This window comes from Ochotona princeps, unplaced genomic scaffold (assembly GCF_030435755.1).
Source record: "Ochotona princeps isolate mOchPri1 unplaced genomic scaffold, mOchPri1.hap1 HAP1_SCAFFOLD_3942, whole genome shotgun sequence".
Taxonomy (NCBI): Eukaryota; Metazoa; Chordata; class Mammalia; order Lagomorpha; family Ochotonidae; genus Ochotona; species Ochotona princeps.
The window spans coordinates 7924-35898 of NW_026697238.1; the positions used below are offsets into that span (position 1 = coordinate 7924).

Here is a 27975-nt window from a genome sequence, read left to right on the forward strand (position 1 = left end):
CAGTGAAATCTGGGAGCGCGTATTCCTCATGGCGCCAGTATGAGTAAGATCTTCAAAGCATGCATGTAAGTCGTGAATTTCGGTCATGTTAGAGCTTCGTGAGAGGAACTTCCTCTTCTCTATGAAAAGGGACACGCAGTGTGTACCATATATAATTTATTTGTAGTGTCGTATCCAGTTTACTGTCCGCACCACCCACCCACCAGTACTGTCTCCGTACTTCCAGCACGCTGCTGAAACGCCCGCTCCATCGACGGCACGTGCCTTTCTTCTAACGAGGCTGAGTTAGTAAACATAACACAGCTGCTAGTCGCGCTCGTGCGTGGTAAAACGGTATGATCCGTCGTACATTTCACATTGCGGAATATGTTCTCTCCTAGGTAACCCACACCATCACACATGTATTTCCACGTTGTTGCGTTCCTGTCTCCCCTGTCCTCTTCGCCTCCGCAACGGAGCACTGGCGAGACTAGCATCTTCCGGCGTCGTAGTCAGTCCTGAGTTCTTGCACGCACGTCTCAACTACTGTTTACTGCATAGACGAGAAAACTGCATAATTTGAGAGGTTTCTAATAGAGCTCTCTCTTTCAAAAGGGTGAAAGCGTCCGTTTTCACCACTTGGTGCGTCCACCGTACGACAATTTCGGTTTCCCGCTTTATCATCTCGTGACACATGCGAGGGCCCTCACTGCCGGACTCGTCTTCTTCCTGCAGCTTTTTCCTCACGGTTGCGACAACGCTTTCACGTAGAAGTTTTTCTATAGCAATACCTCAACAGTCATACCAGCAGCAACGAACACAAGCCCAGCACCGAAACCTCCGTGAATCGCAGATAACTACCGTTCGTCAGCAGTTGGTCCGGGCTTCTACTGTGCGACCCGTCTGCAGACGGAAGACTCTTTCATCGTATTATCTTGCACGGAAACGACCAGATACGCAGGAAAAGTACTCGTTGTTCCTGAGGACATACGGCAGATGCGCACAACCGCCGCCGCTGTCTCTAACTCTCCGCCGCAGTCACAGCTTCTGGAAGGAGGAAGCCTCTTCAGCAAAGTCACCTTGTCCGTATTCTCTCTGCGAGGAAAGGAAAAATACACGAGTGCCAAATTTGACGCGCAGAGGACGTCGCACCGGCACCATGGCAACCACTCTACCGAAGAAAAAATGTATAACGTCGTCCATCTTCACCGTATATACTCGTCAACTCTCTTTCTCTTTCTCTTACTCTCTCCTCCTCTCTCTCATCCATTGCAGATACGCCAAAAGCGACTCTCTTGCGAGTTTATGTGGCTGTCTCTGTATATCTACTCATACACGGAGAAAACCGCTTTCGTGGTACTGAGAGACCGCTTGTATGTGCCTGCATCTCATGTTTGCACAGCAGTACTTTCTCCTCTGGACATTTGCATAGCGCTTCTTCTATTTGTCCCTCAGTCTGTGATAGAGAAGAAACAGGAAGAGATAGCACTGTATTTGTGCACGCACACACGGAGTAGGAACGAGCCCCCGTATTTGTTCTCCCCCGTTTGTCTGTCTGTCTGCCTCGGTCTCTCTCTCTGTCTTTAATGTGGCTCAAAGACACTACAGAGAAGCAAGCCCTGCGCGCATATTACAATACATGCCCACGGAAATATACATATGAAGATCTTCACATTTTCATTAGTATGCAAACTGATTCTACCGCTCTCTGTTTTCTGCTTTCACACACAACTTACAGGTGAGAGCCCGTATACATCTATATATACATTTATATATGTTTAAAGCCCTATACATTCACATATATATGTATATACATATAGGTGTTTATACATGCATACATATATATGTATATATGTGTATATTCTCATATGTTTACAATCGGTGTGCTTGCACAAATACAGTGGTATCTCTTCCTGTGTTCTTCTCTTTTCCTCTGTTTGTCTCTCTGTCTTTCTCTCTCTCCACGAAGACACAGGCAGGTAAACCTCGGTTGGCTTCCCCTCACGTGTACATACATACAAATGCAGCATAAGACAATGTACGAATTATCGTTTCTCTCTCTCTCTTTCTTCTTCTCCTCCTCTCTGTCCTCCTTTTTCTCTCTTCTTCTGCTCCTCTCTGTTCTCCTTTTTCTCTTTTCTTCTCCTCATCTCTGTCCTTCTTTTTCTCCCCCCTTCTCCTCCTCCTGTCTCCCTCGCTTTCTCTCTCTTTCTCTTACTCTCTCTTCATTGCAGTGTCTCCTTTCCGTTGTCTTTTTCCTCCGCATCACTATCAGCTGCACGGTGGTGTTCTACGTGATGAAGTACGAGGGACAGTTGACCTCCAGAACCCGCGTGCTCCGTGGGCTTCTCACCGTCCTCATGGTGGTGTTGTTGCTTGTGTTGGTGCTGGTGGTGGTGCCGCTCTTGTACGGAGCTCTCATTTCTTTAACTCCCTCATATCAATTAGAGCAGCATTTGTGTCTGGGAGAAGACGTTACTACTCCCACGCATTACTTGTGTGATGGCGCCTCGACACGGCCCTTTTATTTTTCAGAAAGAGTGTGTGAGCGTATTCACAAGTAGAATCTCCCGATAAAGCTTTTCTTCATCTCTGTGTGTCTACGTGTACGGTCCACCCGTGGATGCCTATGTATGCTTCCTCTCCACTATGTATGTGCCTGGATGTATATAGGTGTATGTATATATACGTATAATATGTACGCGCCTTCGTGTGTCTACGTCCTGTACGGTCCACCCTGCACATCTATATGTATACTGTCTCTATACTATGTGTGAAGGTGTATGTATTCAAACATATATATATATTATATATATATACGTATAGCATGTACTCGCCTGTGTGCGTCTCTGTATAGGTTACGCCCCTCCCCTATGTGTGTGTGTTTGTGTATGTATACATATGCACAATACGTACACACCTCTGTGTGTATATATATATATATATATATTTAAACACTTCCTGCTCTATACTACTGTGTGTGTGTACGTCTATGTCACAAGTATGGGTTCTTTATTCTGTGTCTCTATTCACACTTCGTCCTCTACTCAACTGTGACTGTACATACAAGTATGTATGGAAGCATCACACCCCCCTACGTATATATATACATATGGATATACATAGGTTCTTCCTGTGTGATTAAAGATGTATGTGTGGGCCTCTTGTCGTATGGAGCGAAGTGTACGTAAGTGGGGGTGTTGTGTGTGTCTCGATATATATGAATATGCGTACGTATGTTGTATGTATATGTGTGTGTGGGTGTGTGTGCACCAGCATAATAGTAAGGCATGTATGTCTCTGGAGTGTTCATATGTGGATTATTATCTCTGTGTGGGTGTGTTTCTCTCACTTATATATATATATACATATATATACGTAAACATATATGTATGTGTGTGTATGTGTGAGTATATGGGTGCGTGATGTGTCTACAGCACTGGCGGAGCCTATAGCGAGCTCGTATCAGCCGGGGGCGGTGGAGTCGTTTTGGTATGACTGGTGGGAGGGTAATAAATTTTTCACTCCAACCAGCTTAGTACTTCACCAGCGCCAGGAACTTTCCCTTGCCAATCAAAAGGAAATTCAAGACAGCTACAGCGTCCCTCTACTACTAACACTACCCTCTTCTTCCCCCACTAGTACTCATAGTAATAGTGGTAGTCCTACTACTTCTACTACTATTACTGATAGTAGTGGTGGTAGCACTACTACTACTGGTAGTAGTAGTAGTAGTAAGGGTACTATTACTAGTAGTAGTAGTGTAACTGTTACAGAGAGGCATAGCACACTCCCGCTGACTTTTAATGCGAAAAGAGACGCTGCATCCTCCACGGCTTCTCTTTCAACGCCTTATGACGCAACAGCAGCAGAGGGTATTATTGGCAGTAGTAGTAGTATATCATCAGCAACGAAGGAAAGTCTTCCTGACGTCCCTGCGTCTGCTACTGAGGCCTCAACAGCTGCTCCACCCTCTCCCTCACTGCAACAACACGGCCTCGAAGAAGAAAAAGAGCCGAGCGCAAGTCCTCATCATAGTAGTGCTGCCACTTCTACTACTACTACTAGTACTAGTAGAAGTGCTGCTGTTGTTGGAGAGGAAGAGGATGGTGCGGAAACTTCGAAGACGACTTCCTCATGTTTATTACAAGAAAAACACCCCGGCTGCCAGCTAGCTATGCAGAGTCAGCCTCAGCAGAAATTCGTTATGGTCATCCCCCCTCCCAATGTCACTGGCTCGCTACATATTGGACACACGCTCACTGTTGCTATACAAGACGCCCTTGCACGCTGGTAAAGGAAATGTGAACTCTTTCTCTTTCTCTCTCTTTCTCTCTCACTTTCTGTCTGTACCTCTCTCTCTGTCTCGTTCTCTTGTATATGTTCTATTTTGCTCTGTTCCATGTGATTACCATACACACTGTGAGATACAGATATACACACAAAGAAAGAAAGAGATAGACACAGAAAGAAAGAGATAGACACACAGAGATAGAGATAGACACACAGAGATAGAGATAGACACACAGAGATAGAGATAGACACACAGAAATAGAGATAGACACACAGAGATAGAGATAGACACACAGAAATAGAGATAGACACACAGAGATAGAGATAGACACACAGAAATAGAGATAGACACACAGAGATAGAGATAGACACATAGAAATAGAGATAGACACACAGAAATAGAGATAGACACACAGAAATAGAGATAGACACACAGAGATAGAGATAGACACACAGAGGTAGAGAGACAGACAGACAGACGGGGAAGCCAGCTACGTTCTCTCTCTGAGCCACCGAGACTCTCTGTGTCTGTGTCTGTCTATCTCTCTTTTTCTTATATATGTAGGGTTAGTCTAGTCTATATGACTATCATACACACAGAGATATACATAGAGAGAGAAAGAGTCATGCCAGCTACACTCTCTCTCTGTATCGCTCATTCTTTTTCTTTCTTTCCCTCTCTCTCTCTCGTATTTGTACATCGTTAGTCTGTCCTATACGTTTTACATCTACGCAAAGAGATACACGCAGAGAGATACACAGAGAGAGTTACACCACTTACGCTCTCTTTCTCTCTCTTCGTTTCTCGCTTGTTCATTTCCAGATGTAACTGCAACAATCTTTATGGTTACACACGCAGAGACAGTTAAGTTAGTGAGGCTGGCTCTCTGTCTCTCTCTCTTTTTCCCTCTTACTTATATATGTATGAGTGTTATATTCGCGGTAGTCAGACACCCACACAGAAAGAGAGACTTACGCTTAGCTCTCTCTTTATCTGTCTGTGTGATTTTTTACGTATTAGCGGTATAGGACTTTTTTATGCACAGTCAGACACACGGCGCTGCTTTTCTTTCTCTCTTTTTTTCCTCTCTGTCTTATATTTATGTGTAAGTGGTATATTCAGTATGTCTACCCGCCGCACAGTTACACTAGGCTCTTTCTCTTTCTCTCCCTCTCTTTTTTTCTCGAATGTGTATTTCTGATGATGATTTTGCTTCCCCCTTTTTCTCTGTCTTTTGACAGCGCCACACTCGTAATTCGGTTCTCTTTTTTTTTGGACGCGTCCCTCGATTAGTACGAGGGGGTCTCTTTCACTTGTGAAAACAACAAACTCTCCTTCTGTACGTATGTGACGGCTACATCTGCACCCACACATATACATATATATATATATATACATATATTTGCACATATATATATATATATATATATATATGTATGTATATGAATCTATACACATACATACACACACACACACAAGCACACACGCAAAAGCACAGAAACATACAGACAATATTCGTCTATAAAAAATACACGTACAATATCTGCAACATATATGCATAGCGCTATATACGTGGATGAATATGTGGACAGCTTCTGTCTCTACCCACGCTCTCCCGCATACATTTACACGTAATATACACATCCAGAGCAACATTTACGTAGTGGCTTCCTGACAGTGTCGACTTTTCACGTGTAGATGTGTGTCGCGTTTTTTTTCGAAGAAATAATATCAGTAGACACACACATTGAGTCACACTCATAAAAGAATCACGGTTCTTTCCACTCTTTTTTTTGTGAATTCTTTTTTCTTCCTCACTGCAGACATACTGTATATATATATATATTATTGTGAGATAGTAAATATTAAATATGTACAAGTTTGAATAAATCTTCTATAAGACTCGCGTGATGTCTCTTTTCGTACAGGCATCGCATGAAGGGTCGTATTGTTTTGTGGGTCCCAGGAACTGATCATGCGGGTAAGACAGCAAGTCTCTCATCCCAGATCGCTTCATTTCCCATTTACCTTATGTATGTGGCATACATATATACATATATATATATTATATAGCAATACATATATATAAACATATATATATGTATATGTATTGTACACATCACATATATATATATATATATATGTATTATACACGTGCGTAAATATATATATATGTATTATACACATCATTTATATATATATATATATATATGCATGTTTTATACACGTACGTAAATATATATATATATATATATGTATTACGCACATCCATATATACGTATGTATACGTATATATACCAGCGTGCAGGTAATACACATATATGTGACGATGGCACAGGAGAGGGTGGTATCTGTACGTTTGAAGAATAGCCACGCAGAGCGTAATGAAGAGGACATTTACGTATGCCTGAATGTATATGTATGTATGCATGTATGAATGCATATGTATGTATGTGTTTATCATGCATAAATGTGCATGTGTGTATGCATGCATACGTATGTAGTGTGTATGTATGCATGAATGTATACGTTTTTGTATGGGCGAGATGGTATCGATTGTGGAAGAAAAGTTATACTTCGTGATTGCGGTTGCCATATATATATATATAACTACCATTCACTATAATATATATGTGTGTGTAAAGTAAGAAATATATATATATATATATACGTATCCCCGTATATATGAATGTGCATATATATATATATATGTTTATGTCAGTTATATATGTAATGAAAATGGTGTTTTTTTTACTTCGTAGGAATAGCAACACAGAGCGTAGTGGAGAGGGCGTTGCTGAAGAAGGGTATTACTAAACATGATTTAAGGCGAGAAAAATTTGTCGAGGAAGTCTGGAAATGGAAGGAGGAGTACGGGAACACAATTTGTCAGCAATTAAGGTAGGTCCTCTAATTTCACAAAACCCACTTAGCTATATATATATATATGTCTCTCAATCTCTACTATCTTTCTGTATCTTTCTTTATATATACATATACGTAAGTCTTATATGCCTCTCTTCCTATATATATATATATATACATATATATACATATACGTACGTGTTGTATGAATCTCTTCTTTTATATATATATATATATATGTATGTATGTAAGTCTAGTATGCCTCTCTTTTCACATATATATATATATGTATATATACGTAAATCTAATATGCGTGTTTTCTTACATATTTATATTTGTACGTAAATCTAATATGCTTCTCTTCTTTTATATATATGTAAGTCTAGTATGCCTCTCTTCTCACATATATATATATATATGTATATATGTATATATACGTAAATCTAATATGCCTCTCTTCTTATATATATATATATATATATATGTAAGTCTAGTATGCCTCTCTTCTCACATATATATATATATATATACGTAAATCTGATATGCCTCTCTTCTTGTATATATATGTAAGTCTAGTATGCCTCTCTTATATATATATCTGGGGAAGTTGAAGGAGCAAGAGGTGTACGGGAACACAATTTGTCAGCAGTTAAGGTAGTCCCTTTGAATTTGTGAATGCCTCTCTTAGCTATATATATATATATATATATGCTTCACTCTCTCCTATCTTTCTCTCTCTCTAATATGCCTCTATTCTTATTTATATATATATATATATATATACGTACCTCTGTATGTATATATATATATATATATATATATATATATATATATGTGTATGTACATATACGCGTATATGTGTATCTGTCAAAAGGAAAGTATTTCCTCGTGTCTTCAAATGTATATACATAAGCCTGCAATATATATATATATGTAACCCTAGTATGCCTCTCTTCATACATATGTATATACGTAAGTCAAATACGCCACTCTTCCTATATATGTAAGTCTCATATGCCTGTGTTCATATATATATATATATGTGGGGAAGTGGAAGGAGGAGGAGTAGGAGTACGGGAGCGTAATGCACCAGCAGTTGAGATAAGTCCCTTAGATTTCTGAAATTTCGTATACCTGTATATGTCTGTATCTTCCTCTGTCTCTAAGTGTGTGTAATTGTGTGTGTGTATGTGTGCGTGTGTATGTGTGTGTGTGTCTCTCTGTCTATATATATACCTATATATATGCATGCATATCTGTGTATCTGTAAAGGCTAACTGTATCTGCAGGTCTTCATACGCGTATACATAAGCAGTTGATACACACCTAAGTTTGTATGGGCCTCTCCTCGAATATTCATATGTGTGGATGTGGAAGAATGTTATGAATTACAGTTTGTCAGCTACTATTGAGATAAGAGACCCTTCATCTTTATGCAGCGTATCTCGTATGTCTATATTTCGGTCTGTTGCTATCTCTCTCTCTCTTTGTCGGTGTCTACATATATATATATATATATATGTGGAGAGCAGTATACGTGCAGGTCTCCATATGTCTATAATATACAAGTCTATGATGTATACGGGTGCTGTATATAATTTCTTTACTGTACTAAGCTCTTCGTATATTTGGAATTTAATGTGTCTCTCTCTCTCTCTGTGTATCTGTTGGGAGCGTGGGGAATTTGCAGGTTCTCATATATTTCTATGCTCGTGCGTAAGACATATATGCAACATCAAAGCCTGTTCTTATATTCACGCATATGTGTATATATATGTATACATAGTAGACCAGTATCTAAGCTCAACGGACTGACGTTATATATTGTTAGCCCTATTTCTCCGTCTCTCTCTCTGCACACATATACACATACATATGTATACATATATACATACACATATATATATGTATATATATGTACATGTTTAGCTGGAGCATGTGTCATTTTTACTCATTTGGGAGATGGGATATGTGGTACAGCTGTTCTTCATGAAGTGGACAACAGTGTAGGATGCTTATCTTTTCTTCTAGAATTGAATGTATTGTAGCCCTAGGAATCACTAATGTTAGGCTGCAAAGAACGGGCACTTTTTTTGAGAAAATAAGTCTACTTCTGTATTATCAGATGCTTTGTTTTTTCTTGTCTCTCTGCAAAACAGCAGCTCCTACAGTCGCTGCTGTACACACCTTACAGTATTGAGCAACTGTACACGTGGAGCAACATACGATACACATATACACATGTATATGTAGAAAGAGATGTATTTAGAGAAAAAGAGAGAAAGAGAGAGAGAATGATGGAAGAGAAAGCGAAAGGGAGGCTTCAGAGACATATGTTGGGAGGGCATTGAATGTATAGTGGCAGTGGCGTTATGTCGAGCACACACACAACAATAATGAGACTAGTACTACTACTTAGGCCTCCTCCCGTATGTGATGTATATATATATATATATGTACATGTATGTATGTACACAAAATGGTGTATATTTATATGTATGCAGGTAACCCGCTCCATGTGAATAATCTATACATACATATATGAGGTTGCTGTTGTTGCTGGTCCTCTTTTTCTTTCCTTTCTTCCCTCTCTCTTTCTCTCATAGTAGCCCACCAACGCTGGGTCACCACTACTAACATACATATATACACACCCACACACACATGCATATATGTGTGCGTATGTATGTTGATATGGATGGATGTACGTATGTATGTGAGTATGAGTTCAATGCTTGTAGCCTCTTTCCCTTAATGCTAATATCAGTTTACTGTGTTTTGTCTATTGCTAGGGACATACGTCATATCGTGGCTTCCCACACAAATGACCCTGAGAAAGCCTTCAAAGAAGAAGCAGTCCCACATATATATATATATATATTGTTTATATACATAGGCTTAGACCAGTGTGTGCATGTGCTTGTGTGTGGGTCTGAGTTACAATCACTCATCAGGGATCGGCATAAATGACTCTGAAGATACATTTCACGAAGCAGTCATATACAGCTCTCTCTGTCTCTCTCTCTCTGTATCTGTCTCTCTCTGTCTCTGTCTTTCTCTCTCTCTATATATATATACTAGTATGTATGTATGTGAATTTACGTATTTTTCGCTTGTGTGTGTGTGTGTGTGAGGTACAGCCACGATTCAGGGGAAGGGGCTCCTCCGTTGTACTTGTAGACATCGCGTGACTCGGTATATGTGTACGTTCGTCTATGTGTGTTTGTGTGTGTGTGTGTGTGCTGATGGGTCTTACTGACTAGTTGTTATATTATAGCCAGCGAAGAAGCTACACGCGCTCACACCGCCACGCTTGTTATATAATCGTGTGTATGTATGTGTGTCTATTATCTGTCTGTGTAAGAGAGTGTACGTATGTCTCTATGTATGTGTGTGTGTGTGTGTACGTATGTATATGTATACTGTGTGGGTGTGTGTGTATGTATGTATGCATATATGCGTGTGTGTGTCTGTGTCTGTCTGCCTAGTGTGTGTGTGTCTGTGGATGCGCGTGTCTGTATATGTGCGTGTGTGTATGTATGTGCGCGTGTCTCGTATTACGCTAGAAACAAGAATTGTGATATGGAGAGGAAACGAACGCGAGATATGTACACACAGACACACATATACAAACATACATACACACACATATAGATACACATACATACATACATGCACACACACATACACACACACACATACATACACACACATACACACACACACACACACATATACATACACACACATACACACACACATACACACACATACACACACACATACACACACATACACACACACACATACATACACACATATACATACACACACACACATATATACATACACACATCTAATGGTATGTAATTTCTCTGCCTGTGGTGGCGGGTCTTTCTGCAGATGTGTAACGAATACTGTGTCTGGGGCCATGTTTCCTGTACGAACAAATGCCCAAGACGAGATGTACACACGCACTGTATACATCCATACCTCCACACATATATATATATATATATATATAGAGAGAGAGAGAGACATACTCACATCCACATATGCATACTTACACGTATATTTGTGTATATATGTACATACCTATTTATATACACACACGTATGGATAAATACATACATATATATATATACATGCATACATCCCTATACATGTATATATATATATATATGCATACTTACAGACATAGTTTGCAAGATGATTTTTATGTTTGTGATATTGTGTCGGTGGATTTCTCTGCAGACGTGTGGCGAGCAGCGTGTCCTGGCCGCATTTCTCGTTCACGTTGGACGCAAAGTTGTCGCTCGCGGTTGTCGAAGCCTTCGTACGTCTTTACGACAAGGGGCTCATATTCAGAGCCGAGAGGTAAGAAGAAAAAAGTAATTACAAAAGCACATACACATATATACACAAACATAAATGCAAAATCACATAACCATACATGCTTACATACAGATACATACACACGTACATCCAGATACACACCTACATACACTTACATACATATACATACATACATACGTACATATATGCATACATACATAGACACATAGATACATGTACATACATATATACAGACATACACATACATACGTATATATGCATATCTCCAAACACGTACATCAACATACATATACACACATACATACACTCATAGATATAGAGACGTACACATACAGACATATACATACATCATTTCTACGTCATACGCATATATATCGTTCATGCATGCATGAAGAGTCTTTGTGTTTGTCTCTTCCAGTTGACGACACTCAGGGTAAGGTTCCGTCATGTCACCACCGCGTTGTATGTATATATGCCCGTATAGATACCGCGGTTTACAGAGATTGATGATAGCTCCGTATATGTAATATCTATATGTATACATGTACATATGAATATATGGTTTCCAAAATTTAGATACACGCGCTCTTGGGATCAAAGCTCTTTTGTAAATCTGTTTTTTGTGGTCATGTGCGTGCACACACACACACACAGGGGCACACATGCATACATAAGACCATAAGGCGCTGAGAGTACTGACCGTATATTTTTATGTGCTTCGTATTCTTGGTCATAACATGTATGAGTTGCTCTCATATATATATATTGCCCTTTAGTATATATATAAACATTCATAATTGCATTAATAACAATTCTGTCTAACATGTTGCTGCCCCTCTGCCTGCGAAAGGCTCTTTCCAAATCGTGTGGCACGGCGTATTTTTTTCGACAGATTCGTTTTCCCTAGTCATAGCTAGACTGTATATATACATATACATACACATATACATTTACATATATACATACCCATACACGTATATAACGTACATATATACCTATACATATTACATGTACATATATACGTATACATATATACATATGCACATACATATACAAATACATATATATACATATACATATACGTATACATATACCTATACATATACGTATACATATATATATATATATATATATATATACATATGCACATATACAAATACATATAAATATACATATACATATACGTATATACATACACATATGTACATATACACATATACGCATACATACACACATACATATACATATACATATATATATTATATATATACATACATATACGTATGTACATATTCATATATATATATATATATACGGTGGCATGTATACCACATGTTATACATATACACATTTAATACACGTTACATACAGGTGATACATAATACACCTTTGTTTCTCTCTTACACGACTGTCTCAATACGAGCTGTATATATTCTTCTGTACTCCCCTGCGTACTCTCTGTGGTGGTGTGTGTACTGTGCGCATATTATATGTATATGTATATATATGTAAGACAGTGCCACTACTATGACTAGTAGTGTTATTGGTACACTGCTACAACTTTTTATTATAATGATGTAACAGGTATGCTACCTACCAGACTCTTACACACGTATTATCTCACAATTATATTGATTTATGTATGTGTGTTATGTGTAGTAGTGTATGTAAGTGTATTACTGGGTTTTTTTGTGTGTGCTGTATGTATGCAGGCTGGTGACATGGTCTCCGTATTTAAAGACCGCCATTAGTGATATCGAAGTAGATGTAGAGGAAATTGATAAGCCTACGAAAATTAATATTCCGGGTTAGTGTGTCGAGTATATTTATGTAATCCTACGCTCCTCTATTCCATATACACATACATGTACATATATGTATATATATGTATATTGACATAAGCATACCTGCATTACATGGTAACACGTCTTCCTCTTAATTAAGAAAGAGAAGGAGAAGTAGGAGAAAAAGAAGTAGTATTGACAGGGAAAGTTAGTGTACTAACTAAGGATGTTCATAGTAATATAGGTAAATGATACCATTGAGATGGTGCCGTGTATGTATGGTATTATATATATGTATGTACCGAAGCTTACCGTGTCAGGATACAATACTCGCCTCCTGCAGGGAGTGAACGAAAAGAAGAAGGAATATTAGTACACCTGCGTAATATATTCACAGTTGTGGAGGAGAAGGAGGAATATTAATGCGATTACATATTATACTTACAGTAGAGGAGGAGAAGGAATATTAGTCCACTTATATATTATATTTACAGTAATATGATGCATGACACTACTGAAGTGGTCTGTGTGTGAATCATATATATATACATATATGTGTACATGCATATATATATATATATATATATACAAATATATATACAGAAACCTACCTCTCACAATAGAGGGCTATTCCAGTAAAAGGGAAGTGGAGAGGAGGAGGTGACAGAGGAGGAGGAGGAGAAACTAGAGAAGGAGCAAGAGGCAGACAGCGCAACAACATCGCATTTTCACTGTAATATAGTTAATTTTACTACTGAAATTGTGCTGTGTGTGCATAAGATATATATGTTAATATAAATGTTTATATACATATATATACGTATATATATATATATATGTAGAAAGTTACCTCTTACAATAGAGTACTCTCGCAGTAGAAGGGGAGTGGAGAGAAGGTGGAGGTGGAGGAGAATGAGGAGGAGGGAGAGAAAGATAGTTAGTGTAAGAGATTATGAATAAATACTAATGATGTGAAATCATCACATGAGTGCTGTGTTTCATATACATTTGGAAAAGTGTAGACAACTCCACACCACATATACATTTGTATACATATAATATACATGTGTATATGTACACGGGGAGGCGGCAGGCGACACTGGCAGCTACAGCGTCTACAGGCTGCATATATGTATACTGTGGCTACCCTCCACCACCCTGCTTCCTCTCAGTCTGTGAGGAGGAAGAGGAGTAGCAGCACGACCATCTTACTATATATATATGTACACGTATATGTTCACACGCATTCTTTGCTCAGTGTTGCAATATATATACATACACGTATATATAGAGAGAGAAAGGCAGACAGACAGACACACAGACCCAAGTAGACAGACACAGACGGAGATACGAACACAGACGGACAGACACAAACAGACAGACACAAACAGACAGACACATAGATGCAGAGAGACAGACAGAATCAGATAGACAAACAGACACAGAGAGACACACAGACCGAGAGAGACAGACAGACAGACACGGACAGAGACACACACACACACATACATACAGACAGCCAGAGAGGGTGGTGGACTCCCCCACCCGCTCTGAAAGTAGAGAAGGAGATGTAAGTTGTACCGCCTTCTGTTAATGTTCGCCAGCATTTGGGCGTGACTTTTCTTGTAGAGACATCTCAGTGTTTCTCCTTTTTTTTTTAGAAAAAAGGAGGAGGAGGAGGAGGAGGTGGAGCAAATACAGAAGGGAAGGCAGCAACTCAGAGTAGTGAAGAAGCTATGTATCTTGTGGCTCATATTATGTAGCTAGTGAGAAATGATTTCATATGTACATCAGTAGTGGACTCTCGTGTGTTATATAATAATAGTGGGGAGCTTTGTGTTCGTGGAGGGGAGCATGTCATTGCTCTTCTACACGTTGTTTCTGTACTTCCTACTTGTAAATATCGAGGACGAATGTAATATGTGTGTGTATTAGCAGAATTTTCTGCACAATTTGAAAGTTGTACTATAGAGAGTGGTGACACGTAGTACATATTCATATTGATAGGGGATACGCAAAATAGTCTGTATATATATATATATATATATACAGGTATATGATGTGTATGTATGTATGCTGGACGCACACTGTGTATATATATATATATATATACAGATATATGATGAGTATGTATTACCGCTGTACGCCCGCTGTATATATATATATATATACTGGGTGTGTATGTATGTATGTATGCTGTACGCAACCTGTATATATATACATATATATCTACGCAGCTATATGAAGTTTATGTACGTACGCTGAACGCATACTCTATCTATACAATATATATATATATATATACCCATGGAGCACCGTATATATATATATATGCACATCAGTATGGTGTATATATATATATATATCTGTATTTTATACGCACACGCTGTACATACGTACGCCTGTATGGTGTGTATATATGTATGACTGTACGCACACACACTGTGTGTATATGTAAACCTATATAGAGTTTATTTATGTGTGTTGTACCCACACAGTCTGTATATATACACAGCTATACGGTATATGTGTATGTATAATATACACACATTCTGTGTGTATATATATATATGTATATATATATGTATATATACACATCATTATGGTGTGTGTATACATGTATGCCGTACGCCGACTGTGTATATATGTACACGTATACGGTATATATGTATGTATACTGTGCGCACACTGTGTGTATGTATACATCTATACACTGCTCATGGTGTATAGGTATGTATGCAAATATATTGTACAAAACTGAGTCCGTTGCCTCTGTCTCTCTCCTTCTTCCTCTCTTTCCTTCTCTCTCTCTCCCTCCGTCTCCGTCTTTTCCTGGAAACTGGTGAAGAAAGCTTCTTTTCTTATTATTTCTTTTTAAGGCTTTATAGCCTCATAGTGCGTTTTCTCTTTTTTCTTGCAGATTGATAGAAAAATGCTTTCGTTCCTCTCTTTTCTAGCTTTCTTCTCTTCTCCTTTGTGCTTATTCTTATATGTTTTCAGTACTTCTACAATTCGTCAAAAGAGTCTACAGCGCTCCTTTCTCTTTGTGCAACATGGTATTCCTAGACACATTGCTTTCCCTCTTCCTTTCTCTCTGTCTTTTTTTTTCCACAGGATTCCAGTATTCCGTAGATGTAGGATATTTATGGAATTTCTGTTACGAAGTTGAAGGAGGGAAGGAGAAACTTCAAGTGGCTACTACGCGTATCGAAACGATGCTCGGTGATGTAGCTGTTGCTGTCAACCCTGCAGATACTCGCTATAAGGCAAGAACAAAAACACATTATCAGCGTATTTCATGCTAACACAGAGAGGACTAAAAACGATATCCTGCGTCAAAAAAATGGACATATATATACATAAGTGATACTATGAGGGAGCAGACGCATATATATATATATATATGTGGATGCAGCTTTGCGCGAGTTAAAACATATATACGTGTGTGATAGGACATAAAGAAGTAGACATATAGATATGTATGTGTGGTTGTACCTGAGCGATTAGACATATATATGTATATACGCATGTGTGTGTGTGTGTGATATTACTGTGAACGATTAGACATATATATATATATATTAATATGTGTATGTGTAATATTACTATGAACGATTAGACATGTATATGTATATATATATATATGTACATGTGTGTGTGTTATTATATCACTATGAACGCTTAGACATGTGATTATATATATATATATATACATGTGTGTATGTGTAATATTACTATGAACGATTAAACAGATATATATGTGTGTGTGTGTGTTTGTGTGTGTGTGATCGGATTTAGAGAAGTAGACATATACGTGTGTGCGATAGTACTGAAAGGAATTGACATGTATGTGTCTGTAAGTGTGAACGGCGCGTTAAGAAGAAGTATAGACACATATATATATATAAATATAGATATATGTTTGTGTGGTACTACTACTTTGAAAGTGAGCAGACATGTATATATGTGTAGGTGAGTGTCTCGTAGGATGTGAACTATAGGAAAGAATATATATATTTCTGTACATACTGTATAGAAACATATATATATTCTATATGTACAGAAACATACATTGTAACTATTCAAATATATGTACAAGAGAGGATATGGCTGAGGGTGACGTTAGCTTTGTAGAAGAGTTCGAGAAAGAGTATGTAATGTGTGGGGGCACTCTCGACGTCATGGAGATTGCGTGGTGATTTCGTGAGACGTGCCCGCACGTGTGAGTGTCTGCGGAAGGACGGCGGAGGGAGAGGAGAAGGCAGAAAGTGAAAGAAGCGTCTTTCTTTTTCGCACCTCCCCTCTTCTGTTCTTATGTGCAGTGTGTGGCCGAAAAAACAACTGCCGCAGTGTGTGTGTGTGTATGTGTATGTGCGTGCGTGCAATACTTCTTTCCCAAGTAGACACATATATGTGCCTGTGGTGCTGTAGAATGAGAAGGCTTTTCAGACTTCTCTCTCTCTTCATGCAACAAGAACTTCTCAGGCTTCTCTCTTCACGCCGAAAGTCAGCTGTCAATGCCGTCACGCATGAGAAGGACACGCGTGTCACTGAAACCTCAAACACATACATATACACATATAAATATATATATCAACATCATATAAGTATATGCATATATGTGTATACATATACTTGATATATATATTTATATAAGTATATGTATATGTGTATACATATACTTGATATATATATATATTTATATATGTGAATATACACATTATATATGTGTATATACATATGAAATATACATATATATATGTATATACATATGATATATATATATATATATATATGTGTATATATACATATTATATATGTATATACATATATATAGTATATACATGTATATATATCTTATATACGTGTATATACATATTGTATATGTATACATATCTATATATTATATATATATGTATACACATATGATATATATATATATATTTAAGTGTATATAGGTATGTACATTCGTTGTATAGCTGTACATATAAGGATACGTATAATATATATATATATACACAAATAAGTATGCATATAATATATATGTATGTATACACGTATATGTGTGATACCTGTACTCTGTGTGACTGTGTCAGCGTCTGTTTTACGCTGATGATGTGGGGTTGATAATTCGAATATGAAAATCGATTTTACTCTATTGACGTGTATTATATGTGTAAGTAATCGTGTGTGGCTCTTCGTATTCTATGAGTAAGTAAATATGACGCATACACGTGTGTGTATGTGTGTGTGTGTATCGAAGTGAAGCCGTAATTTTGTAAGTCTATTTTCGAACAGAGGCACGATATATAGTCGATGCTGGGGAAAATAAATTATGTCTACAGACCCATATATATATATATATATACACTTAAGTCTATATATACATATACGCACACACAGAGACAAGAAGAGCAAGAGAGAGAGAAGTGTGTCGTAATCATATGCAGTTGTTTCATCATACACACAGTTGTGTTGGAATGTAATGGCTACACCTACTCATTCAATGAATCTCTCTCGCATGAAGAGGTAGAGAGAAGAGAAAGAGACGTCGATTTTTTTGTGAAACTCCACTTGACATGTTTTTGGCGGGTCCTGTGTAATGCATCCTACGATTCCTCAAATATGTTCTAGATGAAGTAGAGAGAAAATTAAAGAAAACTCGGGTTTTTTTCGTAGAGAGATTCTTTCACGCTTTTTCTGGTGGGGTCTGTGTAATATTTGCATCCATTCGTCTCTGTAAAGCGTTTTGAAACGCAGAGAAAAAAACTACAGGAGCTGTCTATCATGCAGTTTGAATTTCACAGGATCTTGTTGGAAAACGACTCAAACACCCGTTCATTCCTGAGCGCAAGATGCTCGTAATCGCGACGAACACGTGGACCCGGAGTTCGGAACTGGTGCTGTCAAAATAACTCCTGCACACGATAAAAATGACTACGAAATTGCAAAAAGGCATAGTAAGCAAAACAATTATTGCTACTCTGCTATTAGTATTATTACTACCAATAATATCAGTATCACTAATATCACTACTACTATTAAACCTCTCAATACAACCGCTACTACTACTACTAGGACTGAAACCAGTATTACTACTATAACTACCGCTCCTCATCGTCGTACTATTACAGTTACATCAGTAATACTATTGATATACTACTACTACTGCTACTACTACTATTACTACTATTAGCACCACTACTACTTTTCTTCTACTACTACTACTAGTATCAGTATGATCACTGCTACTACTACTACTACCACTACTACTACTACTACTAATAGTCCTCCTACCACTTCTACTACTACTATTACTGCTAGTATTACTACCGGTAACATTCCTACTAGTACGTCTCCTCCTATTACTCCTGCTACAACTATCACTATTACGACTACTACTCGTGCCACTTCTGCTACTACTACCACTACTGCTAGTATTACTACCATTACTACTACTACTACAACTGCGCCTCCTCCAACTCTTACGCCTCTTCCTCTTCCTACTACTATAATGAAAACAACGCACGCATTATGAATTATTTAATTTGTGTGTGTAATTATTGTATTGAGTAGTTTTTGTTTGCGGGATCCGTGTTCCCGTGCGCAAGAGCGTCTCGCCCAGAGCAGCAATGTCGTTCACAGTGAGAGCACATGGCTAACAGCATATCGCTGTTTTCTACGTGATAATGTGTCAGCCGTTCCTCGAAAGCACCGAACAAGAACAACAACACGCGTACTACTGCAGTGCAGCCATTCGCAGGAGGCGTGGGAGTGGAGGCGGCAGTCAGACTAGCAGCACTCATAATCAACGGAGGCTTCACAGTGTGTGGGGCCGTCTCTGTGCGAAGCGTTCACTCGTATGAGAAGGTTCACCCTCTTATAATACCCAAAGATATTGTCTATCGTGTTCAGCACGAGGCCAATGAAAACGCTCACTAGGCGGGCAGTACAGACAACTCACTGGGCAGGAGGCACTACCTACATGCCGTGTGCTTACACGAAGGCGACTACAAACAACTCACGTGTACTACTGGCAGTACACCACACTCCGGCAGGAGTACATACCTACTGCCATGTGCTCACTGGGCGGGCAGTATATACAACTCGCTGGGCTGGCAGTACATATACCGGCAGTAGTACATACATATCGCCATGTGCTCACTGGGCAGGCAGTATATATAACTCGCTGGGCTTGCAGGACGTATATGCCATGTGCGCAGAGGGCGGGCAGTACAGACAACTCACTGGGCCGCCGTACATACAACCTGCTGGGGTGGGAGTACGTACGCGGGTACTGCTACATACTTGGCTGGGCAGTACCTACGCGGGAAGTAGTACATACTGCCGTGTGCTCCTTGGGCTGACAGCACATACAGGCGCCCTACTCACTGACCGGAAGCAGTACAAACAGCTCATTGGGCTGGCACAGTATAATACGTGCTGTGTTGTGCGTAGGGGGGGCAGGCAGTGCAGAATACGTGCCATGTGCTCTTGAGAGCGGCCAGTACATACAACTCACTGGGCCGCCAGTATATAAACATTACTCTGCGCGCTGATGCGGGTCGGTAGTACGTACGTATTACGTGGTCACTGGTGGACCAGCAGTACATACGCTTTACTGGGGGGCGGAGTAGTACGTACAACTCAACGGCGCCGGCACCAGATAGAGCCCACTGATCAGTGGTAGTAGCAGTAAGTAAGAGTAGTAGCATTAGTAGTAGTAGTAGCAGTATTAGTAATAGTAGCAGTATTAGTAATAGTAGCAGTATGAGTAATAGTAGCAGTAGTAGTAGCAGTAGTAAGAGTAGTAGCAGTATTAGTAATAGTAGCAGTATTAGTCAATAGTAGCAGTATTAGTAATAGTAGCAGTATGAGTAATAGTAGCAGTAGTAGTAGCAGTAGTAAGAGTAGTAGCATTAGTAGTAGTAGTAGCAGTATTAGTAATAGTAGCAGTATTAGTAATAGTAGCAGTATGAGTAATAGTAGCAGTAGTAGTAGCAGTAGTAAGAGTAGTAGCAGTATTAGTAATAGTAGCAGTATTAGTAATAGTAGCAGTATTAGTAATAGTAGCAGTATGAGTAATAGTAGCAGTAGTAGTAGCAGTAGTAAGAGTAGTAGCATTAGTAGTAGTAGTAGCAGTATTAGTAATAGTAGCAGTATTAGTAATAGTAGCAGTATGAGTAATAGTAGCAGTAGTAGTAGCAGTAGTAAGAGTAGTAGCAGTAGTAAGAGTAGTAGCAGTAGTAAGAGTAGTAGCAGTAGTAGTAGCAGTAGTAAGAGTAGTAGCAGTAGTAGTAGTAGCAGTAGTAGTAGTAGTAAGTGATGTACTTTGTGTGCTGATGGTGGCTGACAGTATGTAAATACAGCGTGCGTTAATGTGGGTAGGTAGTAACTACGTACAACGTACTCTCAGGTACTGGGACTCGTTGGGCCGGTGTAGCATAGGGATGCTTCGTGTTGTCAGAGTTGTGTGGCTGTCTATCTGCTAGTTAGATTTCACATACATGTACGGGGGAGCTGCTTCGGAGAGATACTACACGAATGAACACAGTGAGAGGAGAACTGCTTTTTCTCAGTATTCCTAGTACAACACGCTGGCTTTGAATGAAAGAACGTCTTTTCCTCGTGACCCATTCCCTGTCTGTTTGTGTCTGTGTCTGTCCGTCTGTCTGTCTGTGTGTGTGAAACTCTGCGCAGATTTGCCAAGTATATGTATCTTCACGTTGGACGGCTACATCAACACCGAGGGAGGCCCCTTCGCAGGGCAGCATCGTTTTGAGTGTCGTTACAACATTCAAAAAGCGCTAAAAGAGAAGGTCAGAAAGTAGCAAGTGCATGCGTTCTCTCTTTTTTTCTACACCACAAGACAGAAAGGCTAATTTGCTCCGAGAAACAGAAGATGATGCATATCGACACATGTGTACACATGTTGGCAGGCCGATTGTCTCTCTCTCTCTCTCTCGTTTTTTGCTCCTCTTCTCTCTTTTATCTCTTCCCGCGCGGAAAGCAGACAGCCACGCAGACACTCTCTTCTTCTGTCCTCTGTTCCTCACACAGTGCAGGTCGGCAAAGTTTCTCTTCTTTCTTTGCTACGAAGAACGCGCAAGAGGCTGGCTTCTTCTTGTTCTCTCCCCCCTTCTTACTAGAAAGCGCAAGCAGACACACTCCCTCTGCAAACTCTCTCTCTCTTTCAGCTCATACTATAAATGGTAAATTACCATTGATACCCTTGACACACGTACTGTGGCACGCAGGCATAAAGCAGGTCGACAGAATAACTCGAGCTTGGAGGAGCAGGCAGGCCACCGCCCTCTCCTTCTTGTTCTTTCCTTTCTTGCTGTGAAGCAAGCCAACAGAATCTCTTCTGTCATTTCACTTTCTACGACAGAGGAGACATCTTGATACACATACACGTATGGATGCAGACAGGCAGACACTCTTTTCTCTCCTTTCTCCTTCATAATAAAGCACGCCGACACACTAGAGAGAAGAGTCAGGTGAGTTCTCTCTCTCCTCCTGCTCCTCGTCCTCCTCTCTCCTATGGAGCTGGTAGGCCAGCACCGGTCTCTCTTCTTTCATACCCATACGAGAGGTAGACAAGACACTCAGTACTATTTTTCTCTTAGACGGCAAACGGTGACTTTATATACACACAAACACGTCTCGCTGCAGGCAGGCAAACAGCCTCATCTCTCGTGTCTTCATCATTGAGAAGGCAAGCAAGATACTTCCTTTCCTCTCTCTCGTTTCTCTCTATACCGTATTTAAGACAACCAGGCAACTCCTTTCCTCCTTCTCCTTTCGCCATGGTAACTGGCCTCCAAGCAGACACTGGTCCGTATGTTTATTGACTTCTTCACCATCTCTTATTACTTGGTCACACATACGTATGTGTGTGTGTGTGCAGTCGTGATTGTTATTATCAGTGCAGGTGGTGTAGTGTTTCTCTTTCTACATGATGAAGAGAATACGCATGGGGCCTCTGTTGGCGGCAATTATCTTACGGATGTTTTTAAGCTGCTCTCTCTGAAAATATCAATATTTCCCCACACTCATTATGGTACTGACGATGGTTCTAATTATTATTGTGAGTTTCTTATAAAGTGTAGGACACAACACTATCATCAAATATATTCTCGCACACAGCGTCATCATCATATATATATATATATATATATATATATATATATATATATGTATGTATACAGAGGGCGGCAGCGTCTGTCTATATATATATATATATATATACGGACTTCTACATTTCGTAGTTCCCTCTTCGAGTGCTGGGCGGCGGTGGCAGCAGTAGTAGTGGTGCCATACTACTACTACTACTACTACTTCTGGATGGACATGTCAACATGTGGTTGGTTTACTCGTGGTGGGTGTTACTTCATCATTTTTAGGGGAAATATTTTTCTTACAGGAAGATACTAACAGGTCCTATGAACATCGTGTACTCACGCATATGCACACGTATCGGTAGTGGTGGTCGTGGTGGTGGTGTTGGTGATAGTTTTACGGTGGTAGTAAGTCTTGTTACGTGTAGGGGGTCGTTGACTTGTGTTTGGTGAATGCTGTCTGTCATTAGCAGAGCATAACCATCTTGCCAGAAACGATATAGTCAATAGGGCACAACACACTCACACACACTCACACACACACATGCACACACACACAAACACACACCTACGCAGAGAGAGAGACAGAATACTTAGCCCCACCTTTGTGTGCTGTGGGAATGCTGCAAATAATAATGGATGCATGATTGACGATGCGCAAAGAAAAGTTCGCTGCGCTTGTGTACGTACACAAGTACATACATATTGGCAGTGGTGGTGGTGGTGATATCTGGTATAATTTTGGTTTTTCTTCTTTCTCGTTGTCAGCAGCAGAGTACCAGCGTGCAGGAAATAGATGATAATAATAATAATAAGGCACAAGGAAAAGCATGCACATGAACGTCATATACACACTTTTCCATAAACATCATATACACACTTCTTCATATATATATATAAATATATCCATATTTATATGTATATATATATATATCCGTAGATGCTCTCACTCTAAATGTAAGCATAGTGGAACGGCTGGTAAGATAATTGTCTTTATATAATATTTATGCAAAAAGAAGAAGAGACTCATGATAGTGTTGAGATGGAGAAGGAAAACGCATGACGAAGAACACAAGAAATATTGCGCTTTACCGATGTCTCACTTCTTCACACACACTTCTTCATAATCATCATACACACACACCTACACCTACACATATTTATATATATTGATCGATAGACCCATACATATTCCTACAGTACATTCCACATGCAGATTTGTTGTGTCTTTGTTACTGTTCGCACACTTGCACATAGCGTCTTGTCTAGTAGAAAGTGTTATATAGTCCAGTATTTGAGGGGTAGTGTACGCCTACATACTAGAGACATTTACGTGAGAGCCCTCAACCGTCGATTATTACTATTCACTATTATATTGTTATATACATGTATATATATAATATATAGTTGTACATATAGAGTGTACTTATGCGTACAATAATATTAGATAGAAACTATGTAGTTAAAGCTGAGAGAAATAGTGTACGCATGCAAATTACATGCATTTACCATGGACCCCTCCCCCGCTGCCGCGACCATTGATTGTCTGTTTATTAACGTTGTTTCTCTTTGGTGACTACATATATATACTTAAAGGTGTGTCTTTTCATTAGCTAGCCATGACTATACATATATACGCATAAATGTATGTTTTTTCATTAGCTAGCATAAACGTATGTTTTTTCATTAGCTAGCCATGACTATATATATACACACATAAATGTGTGTTTTTTCTCATTAGGTGCTACACTGGGACTAGTTAGTAGCTGTGTGTGTTTTCACTAGCCGCCAAAACAACAAATGAACAACTGTGAGCTTCTTCACTAGATAGCTGCAATAGTAAATGATAACCATGTGCTCTTCCACCAGGCAGCTGTGGTCTTCTACGCTTTCCTCCTAACTACGTTGACTTGCCTTATGACATCGGTAAAGCAAGATTTCTTGTGATTTTTGTCGTGCGTTTTCCTTCTCCATCTCATTTATTACGAGTTTCTTCTCTGTTCTGCATAGATATTATATAAACACGGTTATCTTAGTAGCCGTTTCATTATACTCACATACATAGTGAAAGCATCTACGGATATATATACATATATGTAGGGATATATGTAGATGTGTATATCTGCATAGTGAAAGCATATATATATAGTGAATGCATATATAGAGATATAGTGAAAGCAAGTATATTTTTAGATGTGGTGAAAGCATATATATGTATAGTGAACGCATATCTATAAACGTAGTGAAAGCAAATATATAGATGTAGTGTAAGTATATATATATATATACATACAGTGAAAGTCTATATGTAGATAAAAGAGTATATATCTATATATATGTAGTGAAAGGATATATATATATAGTCAAAGCATATATATTGATGCAGTGAAAGCATATATATCGATTCAGTGAAAGCCTATATATAGTGAAAGCATGTATGCATATCAAAACATATATATATATATATATATATATATATATATATATATATATATATATTTGTATATGTAGTGATAGCATACATATAGATGTAGTGAAAGTTATTTGATTAGTATTAGCATTCTACACATCCTCAAATAAGGTCTGCGCTCCATGTGACTGGAAGGTTGAATTTTTCCTGTCCATTGTTTTTCTTCTTACATCTCATCCATCATAACAAGGTCATAGATTTCAAAAAGAATCCAATCTTTTTTGTTTTCGTGACCACCATATCGAAAAGTAATTCAGTTTTCATATATATATATATATATATATATGTATATATACATATATATACATATGCATGTAAACATACATATATACACGTATATACATATTGGTGACCTCGTCTTCGGAAAATAATTTCCGTTTTCACTGTGTCTAGGTTGTTTCGTGTATCCGTCGAAATGACTTGCCTCACAGGTACATTACGAGCGTTAGTGAATCTTGTGTGTTTACTGTGCATCTTATACTTTCTCCATCCCCTTCGTGGTTAGAGATCCTTTTTTTTCCCGAAACTCTTTCTCGTTGGTGATCAACTATGCTAATGCATTCATGGTTACCTCTAGGGTGGAATTTTTCTCGGTATAAAATCAGATGACATCATATCTCGGGACATTTGGCAAGCGCATGACGCTTTCGCTTCCAGTTATCATCATGGTCTTTCTCTTCGTCTTTTTATTAACAGGGCTTATATATATATACGTGCGCTTTCACTGTTCATTGAGCTCATTGATCATTGTTCTGTTCATTTCGTGTAGGTTCGCAGAAAAACTTGCTGCTGCTTCTTCGACAGACAGACGCTTCTTTTTGTTTGTATTATACTTTCTCTTCCATTGTGAACAGGGCTTGCTTGGAGATCGGATGCCGAATACACGCACCATGCAATTACCGCGCTGCAGTCGTAGTGGAGACATCGTCGAGTATATGCTCATTCCCCAATGGTGGTGTTCGTGTAAAGATATGGCAGCCCGTGCAGTGCAGAAGGTCCGCCAGGGGGAGTTGCAAATCATTCCTGCCATGTATACGGATGTCTGGTTTCACTGGCTTGAAAACATTAAGGACTGGTACGTGCGCGCATGGCAACACTCCTCTACCATCCGCAGCCACCACAACACAGCCAGTCAACAAGCCTGCCCTACAGGGGAGAACAGGGTACTGTTCTACTCAGCCAGTACCACACAACCAGGAGAGTACACCGGCAGCGTACAACTGAGCACACTAGCACACAGCCAATTGAAAAACAGCGTAGTAAAAGGGCCCTAGCACACAGCCACCAGCGCACAAGCAGTAGCAGCAGCACACAAGCACTAGCAGCAGCACAAGTGTGGCACAGTAGCACACGGGTAGTAGCACACAGGCAGTGAATAAGCGGCAGCCACAAATATGTTCACCGATTGCTCTGAGAAAGACGATCGTGCGTCTTCCGCGACGCACTGACCTCGCCGACAAAAAACAGCCGAAGTTGCTACTACCAGTGAAGGAAGAGTACATATCCGCGTGTAACCAAGAACCTTTCATGACTACATCATAAGTTCTCTAGCTTAGGGCACCTGTATATCTTGAAAAGCGAGAGTCCAGTGTTTTCTCTACTTTACATGTAGATGTTGGTGGGTAGCCTTCTGAGGACTTGAAGGCCACACTGCTTACTGTGTACTATCTTTTGAGATATGCTAATATATGGCATCAATACTTCAAGGCTACAGGACGTCTACTACGTCTGTACGTGTTGTCGGAGGGCGCGCGCTACACTCCTTCGAGTGCGTCTGTAGATACTGTGGGAAGGGCTACAGTTCTCCAGTATATCTGCAGAGAGAATGCACCGACAACACTACCTCCAGTGCGTCTGGAGATGTAGATGCTATATGGGGGCTCCATACTTGGGAGAGTACGTCTGCAATTGTTGTAGGGCTACGCTACTTGGAGTGCGTCTGCAGCTATACATGCTGTATGGGAGCTATATACTACTTATATTATATGTCTGTAAATGCTTATGGCCACAGTACTCCCTGTGCGTCTGTAGCGTCTGTAGCTATAGATGCTGTAGGGGAGACTACCACAGTACCAGGGCGGCTGTACTACTACTACTACTACAGCT

The 27975-nt window shown here is 39.4% G+C and overlaps 1 protein-coding gene across 1 annotated transcript; it reads left to right on the top strand.

Moving 5' to 3' along the window:
- Positions 1-673: 673 nt before the first annotated feature.
- On the top strand, positions 674-27735 carry LOC131478902 (valine--tRNA ligase-like). The gene is given in 14 exon segments (XM_058659523.1): positions 674-1189; positions 2214-2386; positions 3391-3580; positions 4151-4272; positions 6202-6254; positions 7036-7174; positions 11393-11515; positions 13207-13301; positions 16393-16544; positions 19086-19143; positions 19146-19238; positions 21979-22097; positions 26724-27032; positions 27577-27735. Coding segments are annotated over 14 exon segments (2301 nt in total).
- The last annotated feature ends 240 nt before the right edge of the window (positions 27736-27975 follow it).